Source organism: Protomyctophum parallelum (genome assembly GCF_964188405.1).
Source record: "Protomyctophum parallelum genome assembly, chromosome: 3".
Classification (NCBI taxonomy): Eukaryota; Metazoa; Chordata; class Actinopteri; order Myctophiformes; family Myctophidae; genus Protomyctophum; species Protomyctophum parallelum.
Window position 1 is genome coordinate 44,249,234 of NC_139698.1, and position 21,382 is coordinate 44,270,615.

Here is a 21,382-nt window from a genome sequence, read left to right on the forward strand (position 1 = left end):
TGACAGTCCTGAAAGTACGAAGGAATTGTTACTGTAGGCCTACTGTACAATTACATGTATATGCTTGACATGCATTGACACATTGATTCACATCCACGGACAGTTCAGAAAATGTCTCAGAGATCCATGCATTGTTGTTATTGACTATGCTGCTGATGTACTTACTGTGTTCTCTGTGGGCTATTCCAGGAGAGAATTTATGGCTCCACCTTAGAGCTAGTTCTCCATCTGATCGAGGTCTCCTCTAAAGACAACCTCCACAACCTCACCTGTGAGGCTGAGAACCAAGCTGGGCCTGGGGAGGAGATGGTGCAGTTGGACATTGAATGTAAGTACCTGCAAAAAACAAAAACAGAACCACCACAATAAAAAACTGGTTCAAACCCGCACCAACAGCTCATTTTCTACAACTAATAACAATATGTGGTTTTGAAATCTTTCCTGGAGTGAGACCTTGACCTTTGACCTTTTCAAACCAAAAGTGAATTATCGCCTTGGGCAGTGATCAATTTCCACCAACCAAGTTTCATGAAAATTCTATCTATCTAATCTATTTTCAAGTTATTTTGTTCACAGACACACATAGGCCCCTTTTCCACCGGTTGGGAATCGGTTCAGTTCTTTTTGGTTCTTAGTCCATGAGCCAGACCTCCAAAATTGGAACGTTAATTATGAATTGAGTGTGCAAAACCATACCTATATTAAATTGTTATCACCATGAAACTTCCCCAGTTGATCACTTACACAAAGACAATGATTTATTGTATTACAAATCTTAAAAAAGTAAATACGCAAATTAGGCATCATATAGGAAAATATGCAAAAAAGAATATATATATTAAAAAGCTACTATACTGTGGAAGGGTTATCATATATTAATTTACTTATATTGATCCCTTAATATAGGTATGGTTTTGCCCACTCAATTCATAATTAACGTTCCAACTTTGGAGGTCTGGCTCATGGACTAAAAACTGGTTCTGAACCACACACACACACACACACACACACACACACACACACACACACACACACACACACACACACACACACACACACACACACACACACACACACACACACACACACACACACACACACACACACACACACGGGAGTGATTAATAAACCACCCCAAAGTGTGGTGTAAATTGTCCACCTAAATAAGGAATTCTGCTTCCATCGCCTTGCTAGACTAATGATAAATAGTAACACAATGTGACAATTTTACTATACATCATTGTGATGTCAGAACAGGTCAGCTCCATATATGGAGATCTGTCCAGACGTACGTAGACACTTACTGTACGCACAGAGACTTGGTGCATTTATAGATAGATTATGGAAATCACTAACATTGTCTAGCTTAGCGTTTCCATTACGATGCTGTCATTTTAAATCACTGTTCAATTATGATCAGATGCAGATGGGGGAAATATCGCGAACAGTTATCAATTAGCCTATTAATTCACCACGCAGAAAACACTCACTGGCACTGCACATTCGGCACTGCACATTCGCATGAATAGACAGACAGACAGACAGACAAGAAACTTAGGAACGAGAAATGAGATTCATTTTGGATATGGATGAAGAAGTAATGGAACCAGAAGCCCCCCAAAATAACAGTATTCATGGTCTATACCCTGCCAAGCATGGGGGCAACGCACTGTTACTACAGCAAGAGCACAGGCTAAATGAAAGCTGTCAGCCTTAATGGAGGCTAAGGCGAGAGCACACTGTGTCCATTTTCTTTTGCAGGCAGGGTGGACAGTCACAGCAAAGGAAACACTCTGTGGCGAATTCTCCTGAATGGCCATCTAAAAATAAGCGTACCCTACCGCCAAGCTTCTAATGGAAAGTTCAGACATCAGTCACTCATGACTTCTAAGAATCGGAAACAGCTTTATTGTCACAGTTATATTTATACTAAGAAGTAAAGAAGTGGGTGAAATACATTTTTGTCATCATATTGTTATTTTCCATAGAAGAAAGAAAGGGAGGGCGGAGGGGGAAAGGAGATCAAACAAGAAAAACAAAATATCTACATGTACATATTTACATGGTACCTGAGATAGGCATATAAGCATAGCAGCACATGTACTGTGCAGTCTGTGCATGATATACTAATGAACATTAGTTAAGCAGCTGTGGCTCAGGAGGTAGAGCAAGTCGTCCAATGATCTGTGGGTAGGTGGTTCAAATCCTGGCTCCTCCTGTCCACATGTTAAAGTGTCAGTAGGCAAGACACTGAACCCTACATTGCCTCCAATGAGGTGTTCGGTGCTAGCTTGCCACCATCGGTGTGTGAATGTGGGAAGTGAGGACGCTGACGTCGACACAATGTACATCGTAAAGCTCTTTGAGCACTATAAAAATGCAATTAATGAAGGTGCTACAAAAACAAAAACAAAACACGTCAGTGCAAGTACATGGGATTGGGTGCAAAATGTCAGACCGCATAATCCACATAAAGTAGACTGACATCAGTGTAATCCACAAGTAGGTCCAGAAGAGAAATTAACAAAAAATATATAATAAATAATATAAGAGAGCAAAAAATAAAGTATCCTTATCTCAAGCAGGCACAGAAGAACTCCTTCACCTCATGTACATTGTACTTCTGATTACAGTTTCAACTTGACCCTGGGGCCCCGTTGTTTTCCACACATCTGTCCATTAGTGCAAGCTTACAGTTCAACACTGAGGAATGACAGCACCCACTGGCCCCACACAAAACAACACAGAGTGCATTAGTGATACATTACCGAAAAATATTGCCCAAACAGTATCATATAACAAACACTCTTTGGGAAATAAAGCCAAAAAAGAATAGGGGCGCCAATCAACAGAATCCAAATGCATGAGCATCAAGGGACAGATAATGAGCATCAGGAAAAAGGGGCTGATAACTGTACAAAGATCTGATTTGAGCCTGAGCTAATGGATATTTTCCTCCTACTCCGGAAAAGCCTCTTCATCCACAGTGATTGGCAGGCAGTAAGTGCGTTAGCACAGTTAATCTATCAACATCAGCCCCCCTGGTAGATGGACACTCGTTAACCGCTAGTCCTTTAATTACCCATAATTACCTCCCTGAACAGTAGTGGGTGGTTACTGGGCTCACTGAATCTGCAGGCTTTCTGAACCATTGATTCACATGCCTGCTCTGGCTTCACTCTTTAATACAAGAGTGAATTAATTAATATTAATCTTCGGAATTATGCCTGTCACACTAATGCTCATCATTTCAAAATAAAAGGACCCCAAAATAGATCACATTGCCATTTCAGTACTATGTACAGGCTTGTATTATCAACAAGACTAGGTCAGAACCTAGTATAATGGCTAGACCATTGAGTTGAAACGACAGATAAAAAGCTCATAACTTAGCTTTAGCATAGCTAAATCTTGTGAATGGGTTTTTTTTTTGTGCACTTTATACGTGTGGTGGGGGCTCAGAGTGCGTCCACTAGGGAAAGTAGACTTTCTTCACCACTTTCTTGTATTGGCGAGTATAGCGAAATCGTTCTTTTAAGTCAAAGTAGGATTTTCAATGCCTCATAGTCATAACGGATGTGATTTGTGATTTTGTCTCGCATCACTCCTGACATGTGAAAGTTTCTGGCGAAAGGTAAACAGCGTGAGCACCGTTTGCACCCGGGCCGTGCACACACACAACGGAACGGAATTAAATAATAAGCTACAAAACATTCCAAATGGGGTGCAGTACTTAGTTGTTTAGTGGTTTGGACTAGTCATTGGTTAGACCAGTCATTAGTCCTACAACTAAAACCTATCTCAAACCCTCACCCTAAACCTAACCTCCCACGGGGCAGCACACCTAAACCTAACCTTAACCCATGTCTAACCAATGACTAGTCTAAACTAAGTATGCACCCCCTCCAAATGTATAAAACTCCCTCACTGTACCTTATATAATTTCAAGTTGCAAACATCAATTAGAGAACTATGTACTGATAAAGCCAACTTGACTGGCTAAGAAAACAAATTCATCAAATCTCTCTGACAACTTGTGGGGAAGTTTAAGAAGTTAAGAGAACTATATCCAGCTATTTCTGGTCAGGCCACTGCGCAAATCCATAAGGCTAGACAAGAGTGGATGTCCCATTCGATTTCTTGTCATCTTTGATTTGTGTCATCAGATCTCAAAATGAGCATTGCATACGGGCTAAGAGGTCTGATGCCACCAAAGGTTAATTCCTGAAAAAACTGCTTTCGCCCAGCATCAGAATGCATAAAATATGTACCGGTACTTTTGTTTTGTGGCATTTCACACACAGCTGTAGCAACTTATGTTTGTAATAACAGCTCATATTTCAGAAAAAAGTGTTAAATAAACATTTTTTTTATCTCTGGCAAGGCAATAAGCCATAAACCTGGAGGTGGAGATTATATTCTTGCCCCAGTCCAGATCTGTGTCTGTTTCTAAGACACAGATGGCCCGATCAGCATGAAACTTTACATGCACACTCCAAGTGACACATAATTGGTGACACGAAGCTTGGCCAATCACTTAATGTCGGGGTTGGCCAATCAGGAGGAATTATACCAGCCGCAAGGGTCCACATACGTAGGTTCATACATACATAGAAATCTGCACTGCCACTATTATATAGCCCCTGCCCCTCACTTCACACAAGTGTGATTATTAAGAGCAGGTGTGGGACTGTCGGTCATATCATGTCTGTCCTAGATAGAAGGTCTGAAGATCTGCATTCCTCTGTAATATTTCATTTCTGTGAAGCATTAATCCAAGATTCCTTTTAACATCTTCGACTACAGTAAGTAGATAATATAATATAAGACCATTAGTTAAGAATAATATGTCGTGATCACTTAGTTGTACTCCCTGTAACCGACCTAAGTAAACTGCCAATGAAGATTATCCAAACGGACAGATGCCTCACTATACCCCTTAGCACAGCACTTTCCCAAGGCGGGTCATGGGTTAAGAGCTGTGGAATGGCTGCTGGAGAGTGAAACGTCTCTGCATTTCAGCACCGTCTTCGATCTAAAGGGAAGCCATTTCCTGTAGTTTCACATGCAATGGCGCTTCCAGGTAGCTCTTGTGGTCAGGAGCCCCATTGACGACCAGGATTCATTATTCATAGCTGGTCAGCACAGGTTTACAGTACAGATGGAGAACATTGATTCATGGAAACTCCAAAGGAACCTATAGGCCCCTGTGCTATCCAACAGCTTTGTGCCATATATGGTCCAGGTGCATATTCAGCTTAAAAGGATCATAGGGTGAGGATGGGGAATGGCTTACTACTCTATGGTAATTACTAATTACCAAGCTGAATTACAAATATTTTACATTTTGTTATGCTCCCGCCTTGGGAAAGAGATGTTAACCACAACCACTGCTGTAAACCTTTCCCTGCTCAAGGTTGCATTGCATTGTATCATGTGCAGAATATAGCTCTACTCCGCAGCCAGTGCAACATGGCTCCACTCATGACAGCCAGAGGAAAAATGTATAATCAGTATAACAGTAATATAACAGTAAATGTACCCATTCTACATACTGTGAAATAAAAAATTAAATCAATCAATCAATCCTTATATACTGTATATCAGCAGTTAAAGGGACATTTCACCGCTGGAAGAAACTGCAGTCACTCAATGCTAATAGTATTTGTAGTAGATAACAGTAGCACAATTAGAAATTTGCACCCTATGGCCAGAAAAGTAATGAAGTCTGTGTTTGACTGGATTCCTACAATGGGGAGGCTGCGTGGAAGTGAGACCATAGTCCAGGAAGGTTTAACCATGGCCTCTTCCCTGTCCAACCAATCACATGACCTCTATCCCAAAGCCTGACCAGGGTTCCTACACATTTTCCATACTCCTAGAATTCTATGGAGATAGCACATCACAGCATAATTTGACATAAGTGATTTATGTTGATGTACAATTCACCAGTGAACTAGAAAAGCGTCCACTAACTTTAATTTATTGGATGTTTATTGGATGTCTATTGGTTACACACACATCCCCCAAATTTGGGCTGTTTGTGTCCCCAGGTGTGATTACTTATCGTTGATTTGTTTCTGTCCACTTATACCTTTATATATAGCCTACCTGTCCTATGCGCTACAGAGGCCAAAACGTTGTGTTTTTTCCCGCTCTGGTAAATAATGTTTTTGGGAGCTTTTAAAACGGTGTACAGACTTTCTTTTTGTTCAAGCACCCGTTTAACAATACTGTTTAACAATTATACAACGGAAACGGACCTATCATTTCCCCTTAATCGATAAAAAAAAATATATATACTGTATATTGTTCTTCCCAAGAATCTCCTTTCTAAGAACCGAAGATGAGTCATGTTCGTGAAGCCTAATTTATTAACTGTGTCCATGGACCATGGACATGACGATGAATGCAGAAAAACTATTATGGTTTCCTTATGAAAAAACTGTTAACATTGTCTAATAACTACACTGCGTTACTAATAAATCTTCAGATATTTATTTCAGATAAGCATGTCACAATTTCTGATGCTATGTGCAATTCAGAGATATTGCCGCATTTTCTTTCAAATAATTTGGTGGAGGATGTGTGGATTTGGTAGTTACAGTTTTATAGTTTAAAATTATGTTGTGACATCACTTTGGTGGGTTGTAAGAAGACGTATTACGGGAAATGCATGTGACAGAGAGAGACCATCAGGAATTGGGTACTGTGTAATGCAGTGCCGTATCGCTAGGCAGGCAGTGTTTTATACAGTATTTTGTAGGACTGAGTCATCCAACCAAGCAGTAGAGAGCTATCATGAGAATGAAAAACTGCAGCAGGACAGAACAGGACAGCACAGGAATTAGCCACAGAGTACAGCAGAAGCTAAAACGGCAGAGCATTTATTGTATTTAATTGCCAGGTGACGCCTTCTACATTAGCGGCACGAAGTGACACCCTGCAAGCTTGTACATATCTGCTACTTTTACTTTTTTATATCTACAGCTAATACTGGAAAGTACAGTATTAGGTCTACTGTCGACCCAAGATCACTTTTATGGTGGATGAAATCAAGTTTAAGTAAAACACCTTGCCTCATTGTGTACCACAGAACATCAGCAAAAGGCTCGGAACCATTGACCTTCCCTCCTTTTTCTTAGACTTTATATTGAGCTAAAGAATACCACTGCTGTACGAAAGAATGATTACTGAAGTGAAGGCCTGCACCCAACTGTCTGCTGTGATATGGCCTTGATAATGTCTTGCTTAACAGCTTACCATCGTCAAAATAGTTTCACTGCTTGCGCCTCGATTACCCACAAGCCCTGAGAAGCCAGTGTCACGTGGTCCAAACGTGTGATGGTCCAATAGTGCACTGTAACTCCTTCACAGAGTGTCAGAGTAAAACCTTGTATGTCTTAAAAGTTATAAAAAACAGCGAATTAAACAATGAAAACATAACTTGTGTAACTCGTGTTTGGGAGGGAAAGAGGTCTTTATCAATTAACTCGGGTAACTTGTGAATGGGAGTCAATGTGTCTGGTAAGGTTTGTCGTCAAAGTCGATCTCATGGGGTGGCATTGCCCCAAGCGGGAAAGCATCAGTGTCATTTTAGATTTTAGCGTTATACAAGTTCACAGCACGTCACTTCGTACCACGCTGCAAGCTGTTGTTTCTGAATTAAAAAATAAAAAATCTTGAAAGTGTTAAACAATTAAAGTTGGAGTGCCAAGACTTTTGTAATTTTTAAAAATTTTCATGTGTTTATTGGGTGACAATACTTCATTAGACCCCCTGGTGTGGTTATGTGCAATGATGTCTTCCCTTTGTATTTAGGGTTTCTTCCTGGAGGCTGAAACCTTGACAGTCAAACGTGCCAATGAAAAAAAAAAGATATAGTGACATCACAATATCATCCCCTCCCCTAACCCCTCCCCCCTTATCATACAACAACAGCTGGGTACGGCTTCAGTTCAGTTGGATCACCACCCCTCAGGCAAACCAGGCATACTTAATGAACTGGTGTCCACATTAAAACGACATTTTAACAAATACTTATACAGTATAATAATCTTTAAATATTTTACACAAATCTTCTCTTTTGGGGTGGGGGGTTAAACTTTAACCTATTAATTGTACTTTCACCGTTAAAGCCGTTGAGTGCTATACTGTATCACCATGCAATGCAAATCAATGAGCAGACTATCTTTGGAATATTTAGAGTTAAATTATGGCAACCAAAACCTACACCAAAAAGTGTTGCCGTCAACCTAGAAGTGTGTTGTGTTGACAAAGAAACTTCACCTTTGTTTCAAATGGCATGAGAGTGAATAGATGATTTTGGGGGTGAACAGTCTTTCCATCTTACATCTCCCTACAGTTCCAGTCAAAATCCTCTTCCTGCGAGACGCTGAACCCCAGCACCACTGGTGTTTCCCCTTTGCTGTGGACGGCAATCCTGAACCGGCAGTCAGTTGGCTCTACAATGGATCGGTGCTCACCGAGGGTCGCTACACCTACACTCAGTTTATCCCCGACTCAGATGACGGCTCTGAAAAACATGGCTGTCTGTTCCTAAACAAGCCCACCCACCTCAACAACGGCCACTACACTCTAGTCGCAGAAAACAAGCTTGGACGAGACCAGGCCACTGCCACAGGGATTTTTATGGATAACCCCTTTGACCCCTTCGATCCTGAAGGGATAATTCCAGGTGAGTTCCACTGAGATGTTGTTAGAATATTAGCAATCCTATTCCAGTGTTGTACCCCTTACACTACAGTATGTGGAAAGCTATTGCTATGTTTCTGTGTAGCCTACTTACATGCGAATTGTATTAATTACTTACTACAGTTAACAGAAAGGCATGGGCTGTATATTCCTCCAGGATGCATTTGAAAAACAAAGCTTTGCAAGTGCTGTGAGACTTGAAAAGCAGTTTGAGCACTCCTGGTAAACATGGGACCCCCCAAGGAAAAGTAAACCCACTGGAAACAGACAGACAGTGAATCTACTTGATAGGAAGGCTCTAATACCGACTGAGGATTGCAATCTCTGTCCCATTCTGGAAAATGGTGCTTCGTTTTCTGATCCTACCATACACTTAATTTCCTGGGCATTTCTAGAGGCCATGCCTGTAGTGGCTGGGGGCAAAATGGCTGAAGTGTAAGACTATATCACATGGACAATTTATAGAGAGAGAGAGAGAGAGAGAGAGAGAGAGAGAAAGAGAGGGGTCAACTTGTAAATTAGGTGTTTTAGTGATCTAGGTGTTTTTTCACTCTCAAATGTAAGTGGGTAGCTCAGTCAGTAGGGCTTGGTCATTGGTTCAATCCCGGCCACTGCCTGCACAGTGTATGAGTGGTGTGGCAAGTTGTGCGGTTAAATACTGGGAGATGGTACTGTACTGTAGGTGTTGCACTCCACCTCAGCAGTCCATCTCCAAGATCCAAGGTGTCTAGCCGCTAGCACATTGAAACTGGGATAGAATCCTGCGTTCTCGGTTGATACCGACAAGCCTCTCCTGACCTACTTAAATAAATAAAAATCACACCCGTGTGAAGTGAGGGGCACTCTTATCATCTTACAATGATGTAATGATGATGTAAAACAAACGCCACGGTTTCAAAACAAACATTAAATTCTATTTATTGTTAATGGGATTTAATGTTTGTGTTATGGACAAAACAAACATTGATTTCTCTCCATTGTCAATGGCATTTTTAAAACAAACATTGAACTAAAAACAAACATTAAACCTGTATATATAGGAGCTAGCGCCCCTCAAAAAAGTACCATAAACACTAAGTCATTGGATTTTTGTATTTTCTTTTTATTTAATGTTTTCACTTTTTATGTCATATGAAAGCAGGGAATCATATAGCTTCAAATTGACATATTGGTTGTTCAGTTTGGCTTGTAGAGTAAGTAATGTCTTGCAGAGAAACAGCGAGTTGAGAAAACAGGCCTGAAATGTTCATTTCTGTGGACATTACACATAGCTACATGTTTAAGGATTTATTTCATATTTACATGTTGATTTCAGCTCTGACATGTGATGAGTCTGCCTGTGTTATTAACTCATTTTGGATTTTATTTTTAAAATGCTGTTTTTCTCCCTTGGTGAAAAGCTGGAGGCTGCACTATGGCAGCCCCTCAGTCAAACCCTGTCACATATGTTTTGGGGGTGGAGGATATCCTTGGCCTACTGGGAATGTTTTACACTGGTGGCACGTGTTGCCACTACCAAAAACTTTGCTGGGTGATTGCATCGCAGCCAACTAAAATCAATGTTCTTGTTTCTGCCTGTGCCCGTTAGGACACATTCACAAGTCTGAATCAGTTTCTGCTGAGTCTGGTCTTCTCTAGCGGTTGCTGCATCGTATACTATTGTGAGAGATAGAGAACGAAATGGCACCAGCTAGTGCCACATAGTTCAAAGGAGGATAAATACCCAATTAAAATCAGGCAACTGCTTGACCAAAATATGATTTTAGAATTTTAAATAACAACACAGAGGGTTTAAGCCAACATGGACCTGAAAGTTGAGAGGGGTCTAGACCTTTGACAGTTTCCAACACCTGTATTAAAAGCAGGTTTTGATAAGCTTGTTCTAATAATGTTCCACCACAGAAAAAAATGGTAGCAGTCGGATCTACGGTGTAGGAGATGTTAAGAAATGTTTTTCTAAACATTCAGGCAAAAAATGTAGTTAGACAAACTTGAATAGTTCTTGAGGCAAAAAGAGTGAGGATAGATGGACCCCCAAATGATATGTATTTTAGCAGATGTACAAGCTGTACGAGCATGTACATCTGCCATTTTTGAATAGCCAAATAGATAAAGTGGTTAGAATGATGTGTGATGCTATATTAACTAATTTTGCTGGGGACCCCTGCAACCCCCTCAAGGACCCCTGGGGGTCCCAAGACTCCACTTTGAGAACCAATAGTGCACTGTAACTCCTTCACAGTCTGCAGTCAGCATTTTACCACATGAAAAGTACAGTAGCATCCCTATTCTGGGGTGAACAATCTGTGAAATTAGCCCAAAATGCGTATTGGGCTTGAATGGGCTAGGTGAGGCATTTGTTGTCTGTATCCATGCATCTTATTTTATCAGTTGTATTAAAAGAATCAAAATAATTTTGAGAGAACAACACTGCCATACTGTGAATAAAGTCAGGTAGTGACTGTATCCGATTCCTATTTATAAATGTCACTCTTTTTGTATTCTCTCCACATGCTAGTCCTTAACGTGGATCCAAGTAAGACTTGTTTTCATACTGTATATATAAACCACATTTTCCACTGTAAGCTACTGTATGTATATTCTCAAGCCTGATGGCATTTGTGTTTAACAAACCATGTCTTTTCCAACAGTTCCTACAAGCAAATCAGATGAGGATGTTACAGAGAACATTGAGAATCGAGTGTTTGGGGTAGGTCTAGAGTCATAACACATTGGAAATATAGCTTTCATTGCATTATCGTGTTTGGACAAACACAGTTGCTAAAGCATCATTGTTTCAATGCTTATGATACAGATTCTCTCTGAACAGGTGTCAGTGGCCGTGGGTCTGGCTGTGTTTGCCTGCACCTTCCTCCTCATCATGGTTGTGGTTATTAACAAGTGTGGGCAGCACTCCAAGTTTGGCATTCATCGTAAGTTAACACGTGACACATCATTTCTGTTCACATGCAACCTAGAGCAACCATCCGCGCTGATTCTGTACTGTATGTCCAATAAAGGGGAATTATACTGTATGAAGTGTGTTTAGTGTAGGTCTCGTAATGCACTGGAAATATAGCTTTCATAGTGTGGACAAATACAGCAATCAAAGTTCCAATGTTGCATTACTATAAAACCATGGGGTCCCACATCCCAGTCTACTGTACGTATAGCCTAAGCTGGCAAGACCAACTTTCTGAGTTTGGGTCTATTTGAATGTACAAAATTATACTTTTGCTTGAAACTATTGATCTACAGTATGATCACAGCATTGTAACTTGACTGAGACCAACCTACTGTACTGTAGGTTGCATAATCATATTTCACAATGTACTAATATTGTATGTGGACGTGTGCACATCAGTCACAAGATGTAGGGGTGTGATTTATGAACTCTAGGAATCAATGCAAATAGGCACAAGAAAGAAATTCCAGAGACCATTTAAATTTTACTTTGTGTCTATGGAATTGCATTTTCCAGTCTATTTTGAATGAGTAATGGTTCCTCTCCAAGCACCGAGGTGCTCAGAGAATAATGCACAGGACGCCAACGCCAACTACTATAGAGTTTCCAATAAGCTGTAACTTTGCACACAGTCAGCCCCTGACTGTGTGCCTGGCTAAAGTGCCTTAATTACTGCATGCAAAATGAACAGCATCAGAAAACACCTCCCCTAAGCCATTGCCACTGCTGCTCTGGTGGAGGCATTTAAAAAGATGGATGGATGAAGGCTCAGCTTGGAGCAATAGGTTCTCTTGGACCCCCCCCCCCATCTCTCCCACCAAACCCCTCTCACAAAGTGCCTAAGTGGGCCTGATTGTCTAAGTGGAGCCCCTCCTGGACCTTTGCTCGCCTGCATGCTCGCTTTCTGTTGTTCCATTTTCTAGCAGGTTGGACTCTGGGGGTCTCTGTGGTTTGCTTTGCTGAGTGGGGTTTCCAATTTAGGGTCACTTGCTTGGCTTTTAATACGCACTACAGTTGTCCACCATTCTGGCCTGTGTTCATGGCCATTAGGTCATTTTTTGGTTCAATGTTAGCCTGATTGCTGCATTGTCGATGATGGGATTATTAGAGCTCATCATCATCTGTTGTCATGGGACCAATAAATATACAGCAATGTCGTTGATGAACGACAATCATTTCTGTGACAGAATTGATGAACTCAGTATTTTGCTCTTTGTGACACACTCCTTGCCTCATTAGGTTCATCAGTTTTGGGAACTCAGGATGACCTGGCTGTGTCTCTACGCTTCATGAACTTCGGAGCCAGCCCTCCCTCTTCAGATGAGGACTCTGGTCTATCCAGCTTTGTAGAAAACCCGCAATACTTCTGTGGCATCATCAAGGACAAAGACATGTGTGAGTGCAATTGCTGTAATGCATGGCTTAAACTAAGACATGACCACTATAATATATCCATACATATATCAAGGCGCACGCGCTCGTACACACACCCCCACACCCCCCCCCCCCCCCCCCACACGCACACGCACACGCACACGCACACACACACACACACACACACACACACACACACACACACACACACACACACACACACACACACACACACACACACACACACACACACACACACCTCAACTCTGTTTAGGGATTTAGCAGTGGGGAAGGGGTGTTCCCCCACTACAGTTGGTATTTTGGTTACCTGTCTAAATTCCTAAAACACCTCCGTTACCCGTTATATTATGCATAGTCCATGTGCCATTGCCTTTAAGAGATCCCATATCCGTTGCCCGTTATGCCCAGTTCTATATTGCTTCATACTATAGCCTTACGGTCTATAGCCCATAGAAGAGTGATGTGTTGCTGCCTTGAAGTCTCACTTGTGCTGTTTTGTCTCATTGTCACATGTCATCACCACAACATTGGCAAGGAGTATAATACTTCTTAATTTTAATTCATGAATAGGTGTCCAGAACATCAAACGGAGGGACATTGTGCTGAAATGGGAGCTAGGTGAAGGAGCATTTGGCAAGGTCTACCTGGCAGAGTGTGCCAACCTCAGTCCTGACAGTGACAAGATGCTAGTAGCCATCAAGGTAAGTAATGTTGTCTTCCTTACAACACACATGGATTGTATGCTGCAGAGATTTTCTGCAGAACTTCAAGGTCAAGACAAATCCTTTTATATAACACTATCTGATAATAACACAAATAAACTGTACTATAAAGTATATGATGGGGATGCACTGTAGCTGTCTGACTACTAGTAGCCTTGGAAACCCAGACGTTTTTATTTCCAGTATTTCTAGTGCCTCAACCACAAAATCGTGACACTCCTGTGTTCGCTGCATGCATTTCATTCCTTTGTGTCTTGCATTGGAGATGGCTTCTTGTCATTCCGATTATGTAGAAAATGTTTTATTGTTACAATCACTCACTTAAGTAGCTCAGAATATCAGTGCCTTAAAAGTTATATAAATGTACTGTTTATATCTGTGGCACAGACTCTGAAGGATGCCAACGAGTCCACACGGCAGGATTTCCAGAGAGAGGCTGAACTACTCACAGTGTTGCAACACCAGCACATTGTGCGTTTCTATGGGGTGTGCACAGATGGGGAGCCACTGGCCATGGTGTTTGAATATATGAGACATGGAGACCTCAACCGATTCCTTAGGTATGTGGCATTTATAACATAACCAAAACTATTTAATTGTATGTGTTACTCTCTCAGTCTAAAGTGGATATATTTTATCAGTTCCACATGCAGCTCCAGTAGGAATCAAGCCTAACAACATTTCTGACCATGTTATGACCATGCTCTGTTCATTGAGCTATACAGATCCTGCACAGGCAGGCCTGTTGGTCACAGGTGTGATGTGGACGGTAATCAATGTTTCTGTCCTTGAGCAAGGTGTACAATCTGCCCCAGCTTGCCTTTGAATTAGATGTTTCTTTTCAACAAAATGAGAGTACAGGCAGCACAATCAGCTCTAATTCTGTTGCATGATAACACAACACATTAGGGGACATTATTATTGCCAAAAACACAAAGCACAGCATCACCAAGTGATTGTTAAAACCAATCCCATTGATTATCCTATATTGACCATGCTCCAGTATCCAACATTTTATTCAAAGGTTTCAACAAAAGAAACCGACCAGACAGGGGTCCTTGAGGGGATTGCAGGGGGCCCACACAAAAGTAGTCCCGGTAATTTATCCATTTATAGGTTGGCTATTCAAAAATAGCAGATCTACAAACTCGCTTTGTGCCGCAAGCTTGTATATCTGCTATTTTTTTATTTTTTTTGAAAAATATCAAATGTTTGGAAAGCATTCTGTCATTAAAAATATTAAATTGAAAACTATACAAGTAAATCAGCTTTTGTCTGTAGTATGGATAAGGTATTCTATACCTGTGTCACAAATGTAGTCCTAAAACCTGTAATCTGCCATGTGTGGTGGATATTCTACATTGACTAGAGACAATTAACCATTAAGTCTTATAAGAAAAGTAAGTAAACACAGTGATTCTCTGGCAAATAGATGGACATTGTATTCGAAAACATATAGACTAACCCACGCCTTGACATGAACACAGAGAATACACACATTTATCGATAGACCAAGTGTAGCTATATGGAATGGAAAAGTAATTAAACACATTTTTTTCTTTTTTCTGCTTAAAAATGCTAAATACAATGCACAAATACTTAGTATTGATACAATTAATTATTTACATTGCAAAACGATTCGATACCGATCATCTCCATTTCAAAAGATACGATAAAGTCAAACGATACGATATTTGCTGTTTACATATCGATATACTGTACTTCGATTTTGTGAATTAATTAAAATCGATATTTCAATACAGTTCCTATATCGTTACAACCCTACTGTGTATGTAAAGCCAAAAGCACTCCACTTCATGTGCAAATGCCTTATAGGTCCTAAGAAATTAGTGGACAACATAAAGCCAACTGCTTCAACAAGGATCGAAGTAATGCAGGGAGTCTGAATTTCACTGGCACCTGGGAATGTCTCTGAGAAACCATTAGAACAGACATAGAGTAGATGGTGCATGTCTGCCAGGTGTCCACAAGAGACAGATTGTAAATGAAAGCACATGCACATAAACACACACTCTGTCTGAGATATATGTTCACCAATGGATGGAAATCGCATTTCCAGCAGACAGCATGGGTGTTGTGTCTCATGGCTCCACAATGCAGCTGCTTTTCCTACCCTACCACCTGCCTTTTAAACTAATAGTGATTGCATGGACAACTTCCTTTGCAAGAGGGGGGATAGCAGAGGACAAAGTGAGAGGCGGAATATTAGAATAGATGGTGATATATCAGTGGTCATTTGTTCATTGAGTTTTAAGTGAGAGTGGGTGTTTATGATGTACAAGGACAACTGTAGAACATTCAAGGAATGGAGAATTGCCATAGCACATTACCGAATTGCATTATTGCAAATCAATTCAAGGCCGGTTACAAGCCTTGTGCTTCATATTAACCAACATCGTTAAATGGCTTTATTATATGCTGTGGACGGTAATGCTTTTAAGATCTCATATTTTCTAAAATGTGCAATCTGCAGATTGCCTGCTGAAGTCATTGTATATTAGGTCATGTAACGTTGCCATAGTTACTACACATTGATGAACCAATTATAACTTCATCATGTAGATGCAGTAATTCATTTCATGAATCTTACACATATTTCCACCACAATCTATGATATCAAATCAAAGAAAAAAGGTCCTCTCTGGAACTGGAAAGATGCATTTATTAAAATCTGCAAGTTTCAGACGGTGTGCTGGACCCTTTTTCTTTAATTTGAGATCATGGATCCCTTTCTGAACAATTAGGGCTGTATTTTGCGTGTCTTAAGTACCAGGTCTTATTACTTAACTTAAGACCTGGAGGCGTGGTTAATGCTCTTTGGCCACTCAGAATAGCCAAATGGCATTGATCACGCCTCCAGGTCTTATGTAATAAGACCTGCAAAATACAGCCCTAATTGTTCAGAAAGGGATCCATGATCTCAAATTAAAGAAAAAGGGTCCAGCACACCGTCTGAAACTTGCAGATTTTAATAAATGCATCTTTCCAGTTCCAGAGAGGACCTTTTTCTTTGATTTGATATCATAGATGCTTTTCTGAAGCCTTTGGACCTTCCTGGCTGACCTAAGCACCAGTCACCAACCTTTGAGGTGTGCATCGGCCATCTCTTAACTCAAATGCCTTCATCCCCTCTCCACACCTTTAGGGCCCATGGTCCCGATGCCCGCATACTGGAGGAAGTTAAAATGCCCCCGCTTGGCCAGCTCACTTTACCCCAGATGCTGCAAATTGCTGCCCAAATCGCCTCAGGCATGGTCTACCTGGCGTCCCTACACTTTGTCCACCGAGACCTTGCAACACGCAACTGCCTGGTGGGCGACGGCATGGTGGTCAAGATTGGCGACTTTGGCATGTCCCGAGATATCTACAGCACAGATTACTACAGGGTAAGGTGGTGAGAAAAGTTCTAAATGCACTCAAGAACTGTGATTTTAATGTTTACTCTTGCCATGGTCAAAAACAAGAAATTGATTAACACGAGTCTACAAACAAAAGTGGGTTGAAGTGACCAACATTGCCATGCCCACTCTCTCACTAGTTGAGCTGCTAAATGAAAATACATTTTGAAAATTGAACCTGCCTGAACAGACCAGAATTCATTAGTTGGCTGATTCATTTAACCTGGGCACAACAGTGTGAGAAAGTTCCAAACATTTAACTCACGATAAATCGGCGATAAAACACTGTTGAGTAGGCCTAATTGTTGATGTGTGGCCATATGTTTCTACTCCAGGTGGGTGGGCGCACAATGCTGCCCATTCGCTGGATGCCTCCAGAGAGCATCATGTACAGGAAGTTCACCACAGAGAGTGACATCTGGAGCTTCGGCGTGGTCCTGTGGGAGATATTTACCTACGGCAAACAGCCCTGGTATCAGCTGTCCAATAGTGAGGTAGGTTGGCATGGAGATGGCCATGCAAGTGCAACAACAAAGAAAACAATCTCACTTTGTTCTCTGTCCTAGTAATGCTCGTAAACCACCCTCGTCTGAATTGTATGCATGATAGGAATCAGGTAGTGCAATTCCACATGACAGTACAGCACAAGTACAGTAGATGTTGTGTTGCAGGGGTCATTTCCAATCCCTAGAATACCACAGTATTGCACAGTGCATGTACACTAAGCTAAATACATGGGCATTTGTCTGCTTTCACGGCACGCCATCTTGCCAAGTCAGGAAGGACATTTGGACATGTATATACTATATGTGGGTCTTTAAGAGCCTTATACTCTCTTCAACACCAATCAATACGTTTGTAGTAATTAAGGGCAGTCCAGTCCGACCCTTTGAGCTTGGGAAGCTAGAAGTGGGACTCTGTTGTGACCGCAACTGTGCCATTATAGCGTAGAACCCTCTCTCCTTTCAAGTGGAGGGTAGATCGCTTTTCCCATCCACTCAATTCTAATCTCATTGGATCTCATCTTTGCCCAGGGCCAATAAACTTTAATCTTGTTAAAATAATCCATCCCAGCCAATGAAGGAACAGGGATAATTATCATGTCGCCTAATAAGCTATGGCATGGATAAATCATCCGAAAACTCTCCATCTTGGCATGTAGTGATTGGCAGCCATTTTAGGAGGTTGTTATTGTTATTCGTCTTTGTTTGGCTATGAGGCTGATTGAATAACTGCTCTGGCACGATGTGGCTCTGTGCTGACAGGTCTCTACTTTTCATTGGATTAGTCAGGGTTAACAATAATGAGGAGGTTGAGTCACCCCTTTAAATTGAGAGCTGAGGATAAAGAGTGAACCCTCCCTCTTTCTCTCCCCCTCTCCCCCCCTCTCTCCCCCCCCCCCTCTCTCTCTCTCTCTCTCTCTCTCTCTCTCTCTCTCTCTCCCTCTCCCTCTCCCTCTCCCTCTCTCTCTCCCTCTCTCTCTCCCTCTCTCTCTCTCTCTCTCTCCCTCTCTCTCTCCCTCTCTCTCTCTCTCTCCCTCTCTCCCTCTCTCTCAAACACATGTCCTTGACAGTGATTTATTTACTAAGTGGTGAGGGGCGTGTGGACTCAATCAATCATTCTAACAGTGATTCTTCCAGGTTACCAGTAGAGATGTACCGATTCCATTTTCTCCTTCCGATACCGATACCCACAACTTGCATATCGGTCGATACAGACTACCAATCCGATACCATACCAGTGTACAAATCTAGGACAGTGGTTCTCAAAGTGGGGTCTAGGACCTTCTGGGTTCCTTGACTGGGTTCCAAATTATTAGGAGACTTTTCTAAAAATACAGTAAAAAAAAATATATACCCATTACATTAACCTACAAAACAAAAGTAAACATAATCACTCAAGTAACCAGTCAGAAAATATACATGTGAGGACAGTTGATTTGATTTCAACCATAGTCCTCTTTAGAACACATTACCATCCGTCTCTAGTTTTAGTATCATAGGCAAGGATTTCCAATGGTTTGCCCCCTTTACTGAGAAGCAGACTGTCCGAATCAGTTGTTACACCTGGGAACAATACAGTTACCACTTGTGGAGGCTCGTGTAGTTGCTCTACCAGAGCTCGGAAGTCTATCAACCAGTCCAGAGAACAAAGGTGAAACATGACCATGTAAACATTTAAAAACCAATTTGATAGTAGAAAGAAACCACAACATTTTACATTACAAATGTAAAAAGGTTGTGTTTTTTTAAATACCACAAAAGGTGCCGAGTTCGAGTCCCGATCCCCGACGACCTTTGCTGCATGTCATTCCCAGTCTCTCTCTCCCTGTTTCCTGTCTATCTCCACTATGTCCTATCAATAAAGGCTATCTTATATACCGGTAATACAATCTTAAAAAATATTGTTAATGTGCAGCTACAAGTTAGTAAAATTATAATGTAAATAGTACAGTAAAGGTGGTTGCACGCGTTTTTTGGAAAACCGATGGAGAAGCGCCGTTAAAAATCTGAAAAACGCGAAAAGATGAAAAGCCACAGGGTCACAAACCCAAGTATAAATGTGCTTAGAGTTTCATGGCAACCTGCCCAATCGATTTTGAGATACCGTATCTTGAGTGGAAGTTTTGGCCTAATGGAGTCACTACAATCTGTAGGGGCCATCGTCTGGGGAGCATGAAGGTGCACAACAATTCCAAGGCAATCCAGCCTTTAGTTTTTTAGATATGTTGTTTGGGATCGTTAGAACCGGGCTGTTAGCCTAGCGGGGATAAAAACTCATTACTTTTATGTTTAAATTCTACCTGATGTATCCAAACACCTGTTCTCTCTATCATTCATTCTGTTCCCCTCCTTTGTGCATCTCCCTACACTCTCTCTGGCTCTGTAAATGTTACACTGACAGGCCATTGAGTGCATCACGCAGGGCAGAGAGCTGGAGAGACCACGCACGTGCCCAAAGGACATCCACGTCTTAATGCAGGGCTGCTGGCAGAGAGAGCCCCAACAGAGGCTGGTCATCAAAGAAATCCACAGCCGCCTGCTGACCTTAGTCAAGAACCCTCCAGTCTACCTGGACATCCTGGGTTAGGAGAGGCTGCCTGACAGAGATCCAAGGTGTTGGGATCAGTGGCTGGGGGGAAAGGGGAATGAGCTGGGACAGTGGAATCATGGCTGATCGCTGGGAGGAGTGCGATTGGTATAATGAGATTTCAAACTTACTACTTTGTTTCTATCTCAAGCTTTATTATGCAAGTTTGGAACTTTGGATTTCCCTGGTATGTTAAGAGGACCAACGAAAACACAGTAAAATTCTCAGTGTTAATTTAACCCAAATGGACCCGGTGCATTTTTACTCAGGGCCCTATTTTGCACCTTAAGTACTACATCTAATGGCCAATGCTGTGCCGCTATTCTGAGTGGCCAAACAGCATTGGCCACGCCTCCAGGTTTTATGTTGATTCATAATATAAGACCTGGTACTTAAATACACGCAAAATAGGACCCTCAGTGCTTTTAGTTTTTCAAAATGGACCCAGGGCCATTTTTATACTTTATATACAGTCTTCTATGTTCAAATTAACACTGAGGATTTGATAGTGAAGAGCATCGTGGATTGATGCGTGTTGAATGATTAATACAAAATGTATTGATTAATACTTCCCAGTTTTTATTTCTATTTTCCCCAGCCATGATTCTTGAATGACTGGATGAGAAACTCTCATAACAACTTAAAGCTGACCCAAATCACTACACTCTTGTGTTACAAATGAAAAAAGGTGGCTTTTAGACCTGTCAAATGTTTACCACACTGTTTCATAGTGTATCTGATATACAGTTTAGTTCATGGAGGGTCGTGCATGGAAGAGGGTTGAGTAAAGCCTAATCTACACTTTGTTGTGTACCGGTGTTGTGCACTGGAAATAGAATCTACAAGCTCACAACGTGTCACATTGCCACGTGTTGCGAGCTTGTGGATCTGCTATTTCCAATGGACGGCAAGGTTATGCAACCTAGTGTAAATTTAATTGATGGGGTGTTGTGAAGGGGAGACTTGGTCAAGTCTGTATACTACATTTTATACGACTAAAAAGTAGATAAACACTTATATGATGTGACTGGTATAATTATAAAATGGAACAATGATTATAAAAGGGCACTCGAGTG

The 21,382-nt window shown here is 41.3% G+C and overlaps 1 protein-coding gene across 1 annotated transcript in view; it reads left to right on the top strand.

Annotated features, from left to right (window-relative positions):
- ntrk1 (neurotrophic tyrosine kinase, receptor, type 1) overlaps positions 1–20,306 on the top strand; it is a gene marked incomplete at both ends in the record, with an annotated part of 33,541 nt that extends 13,235 nt beyond the window's left edge. The window contains 11 exons of the mRNA XM_083762169.1: positions 190–328; positions 8,366–8,698; positions 11,234–11,251; positions 11,367–11,425; positions 11,546–11,648; positions 12,920–13,075; positions 13,646–13,776; positions 14,185–14,357; positions 16,964–17,204; positions 17,552–17,710; positions 20,121–20,306. Coding sequence (XP_083618295.1) covers positions 190–328; positions 8,366–8,698; positions 11,234–11,251; positions 11,367–11,425; positions 11,546–11,648; positions 12,920–13,075; positions 13,646–13,776; positions 14,185–14,357; positions 16,964–17,204; positions 17,552–17,710; positions 20,121–20,306 — 1,698 coding nt within the window. The remainder of the gene's footprint in view (positions 1–189; positions 329–8,365; positions 8,699–11,233; positions 11,252–11,366; positions 11,426–11,545; positions 11,649–12,919; positions 13,076–13,645; positions 13,777–14,184; positions 14,358–16,963; positions 17,205–17,551; positions 17,711–20,120) is intronic.
- Positions 20,307–21,382: the final 1,076 nt, after the last annotated feature.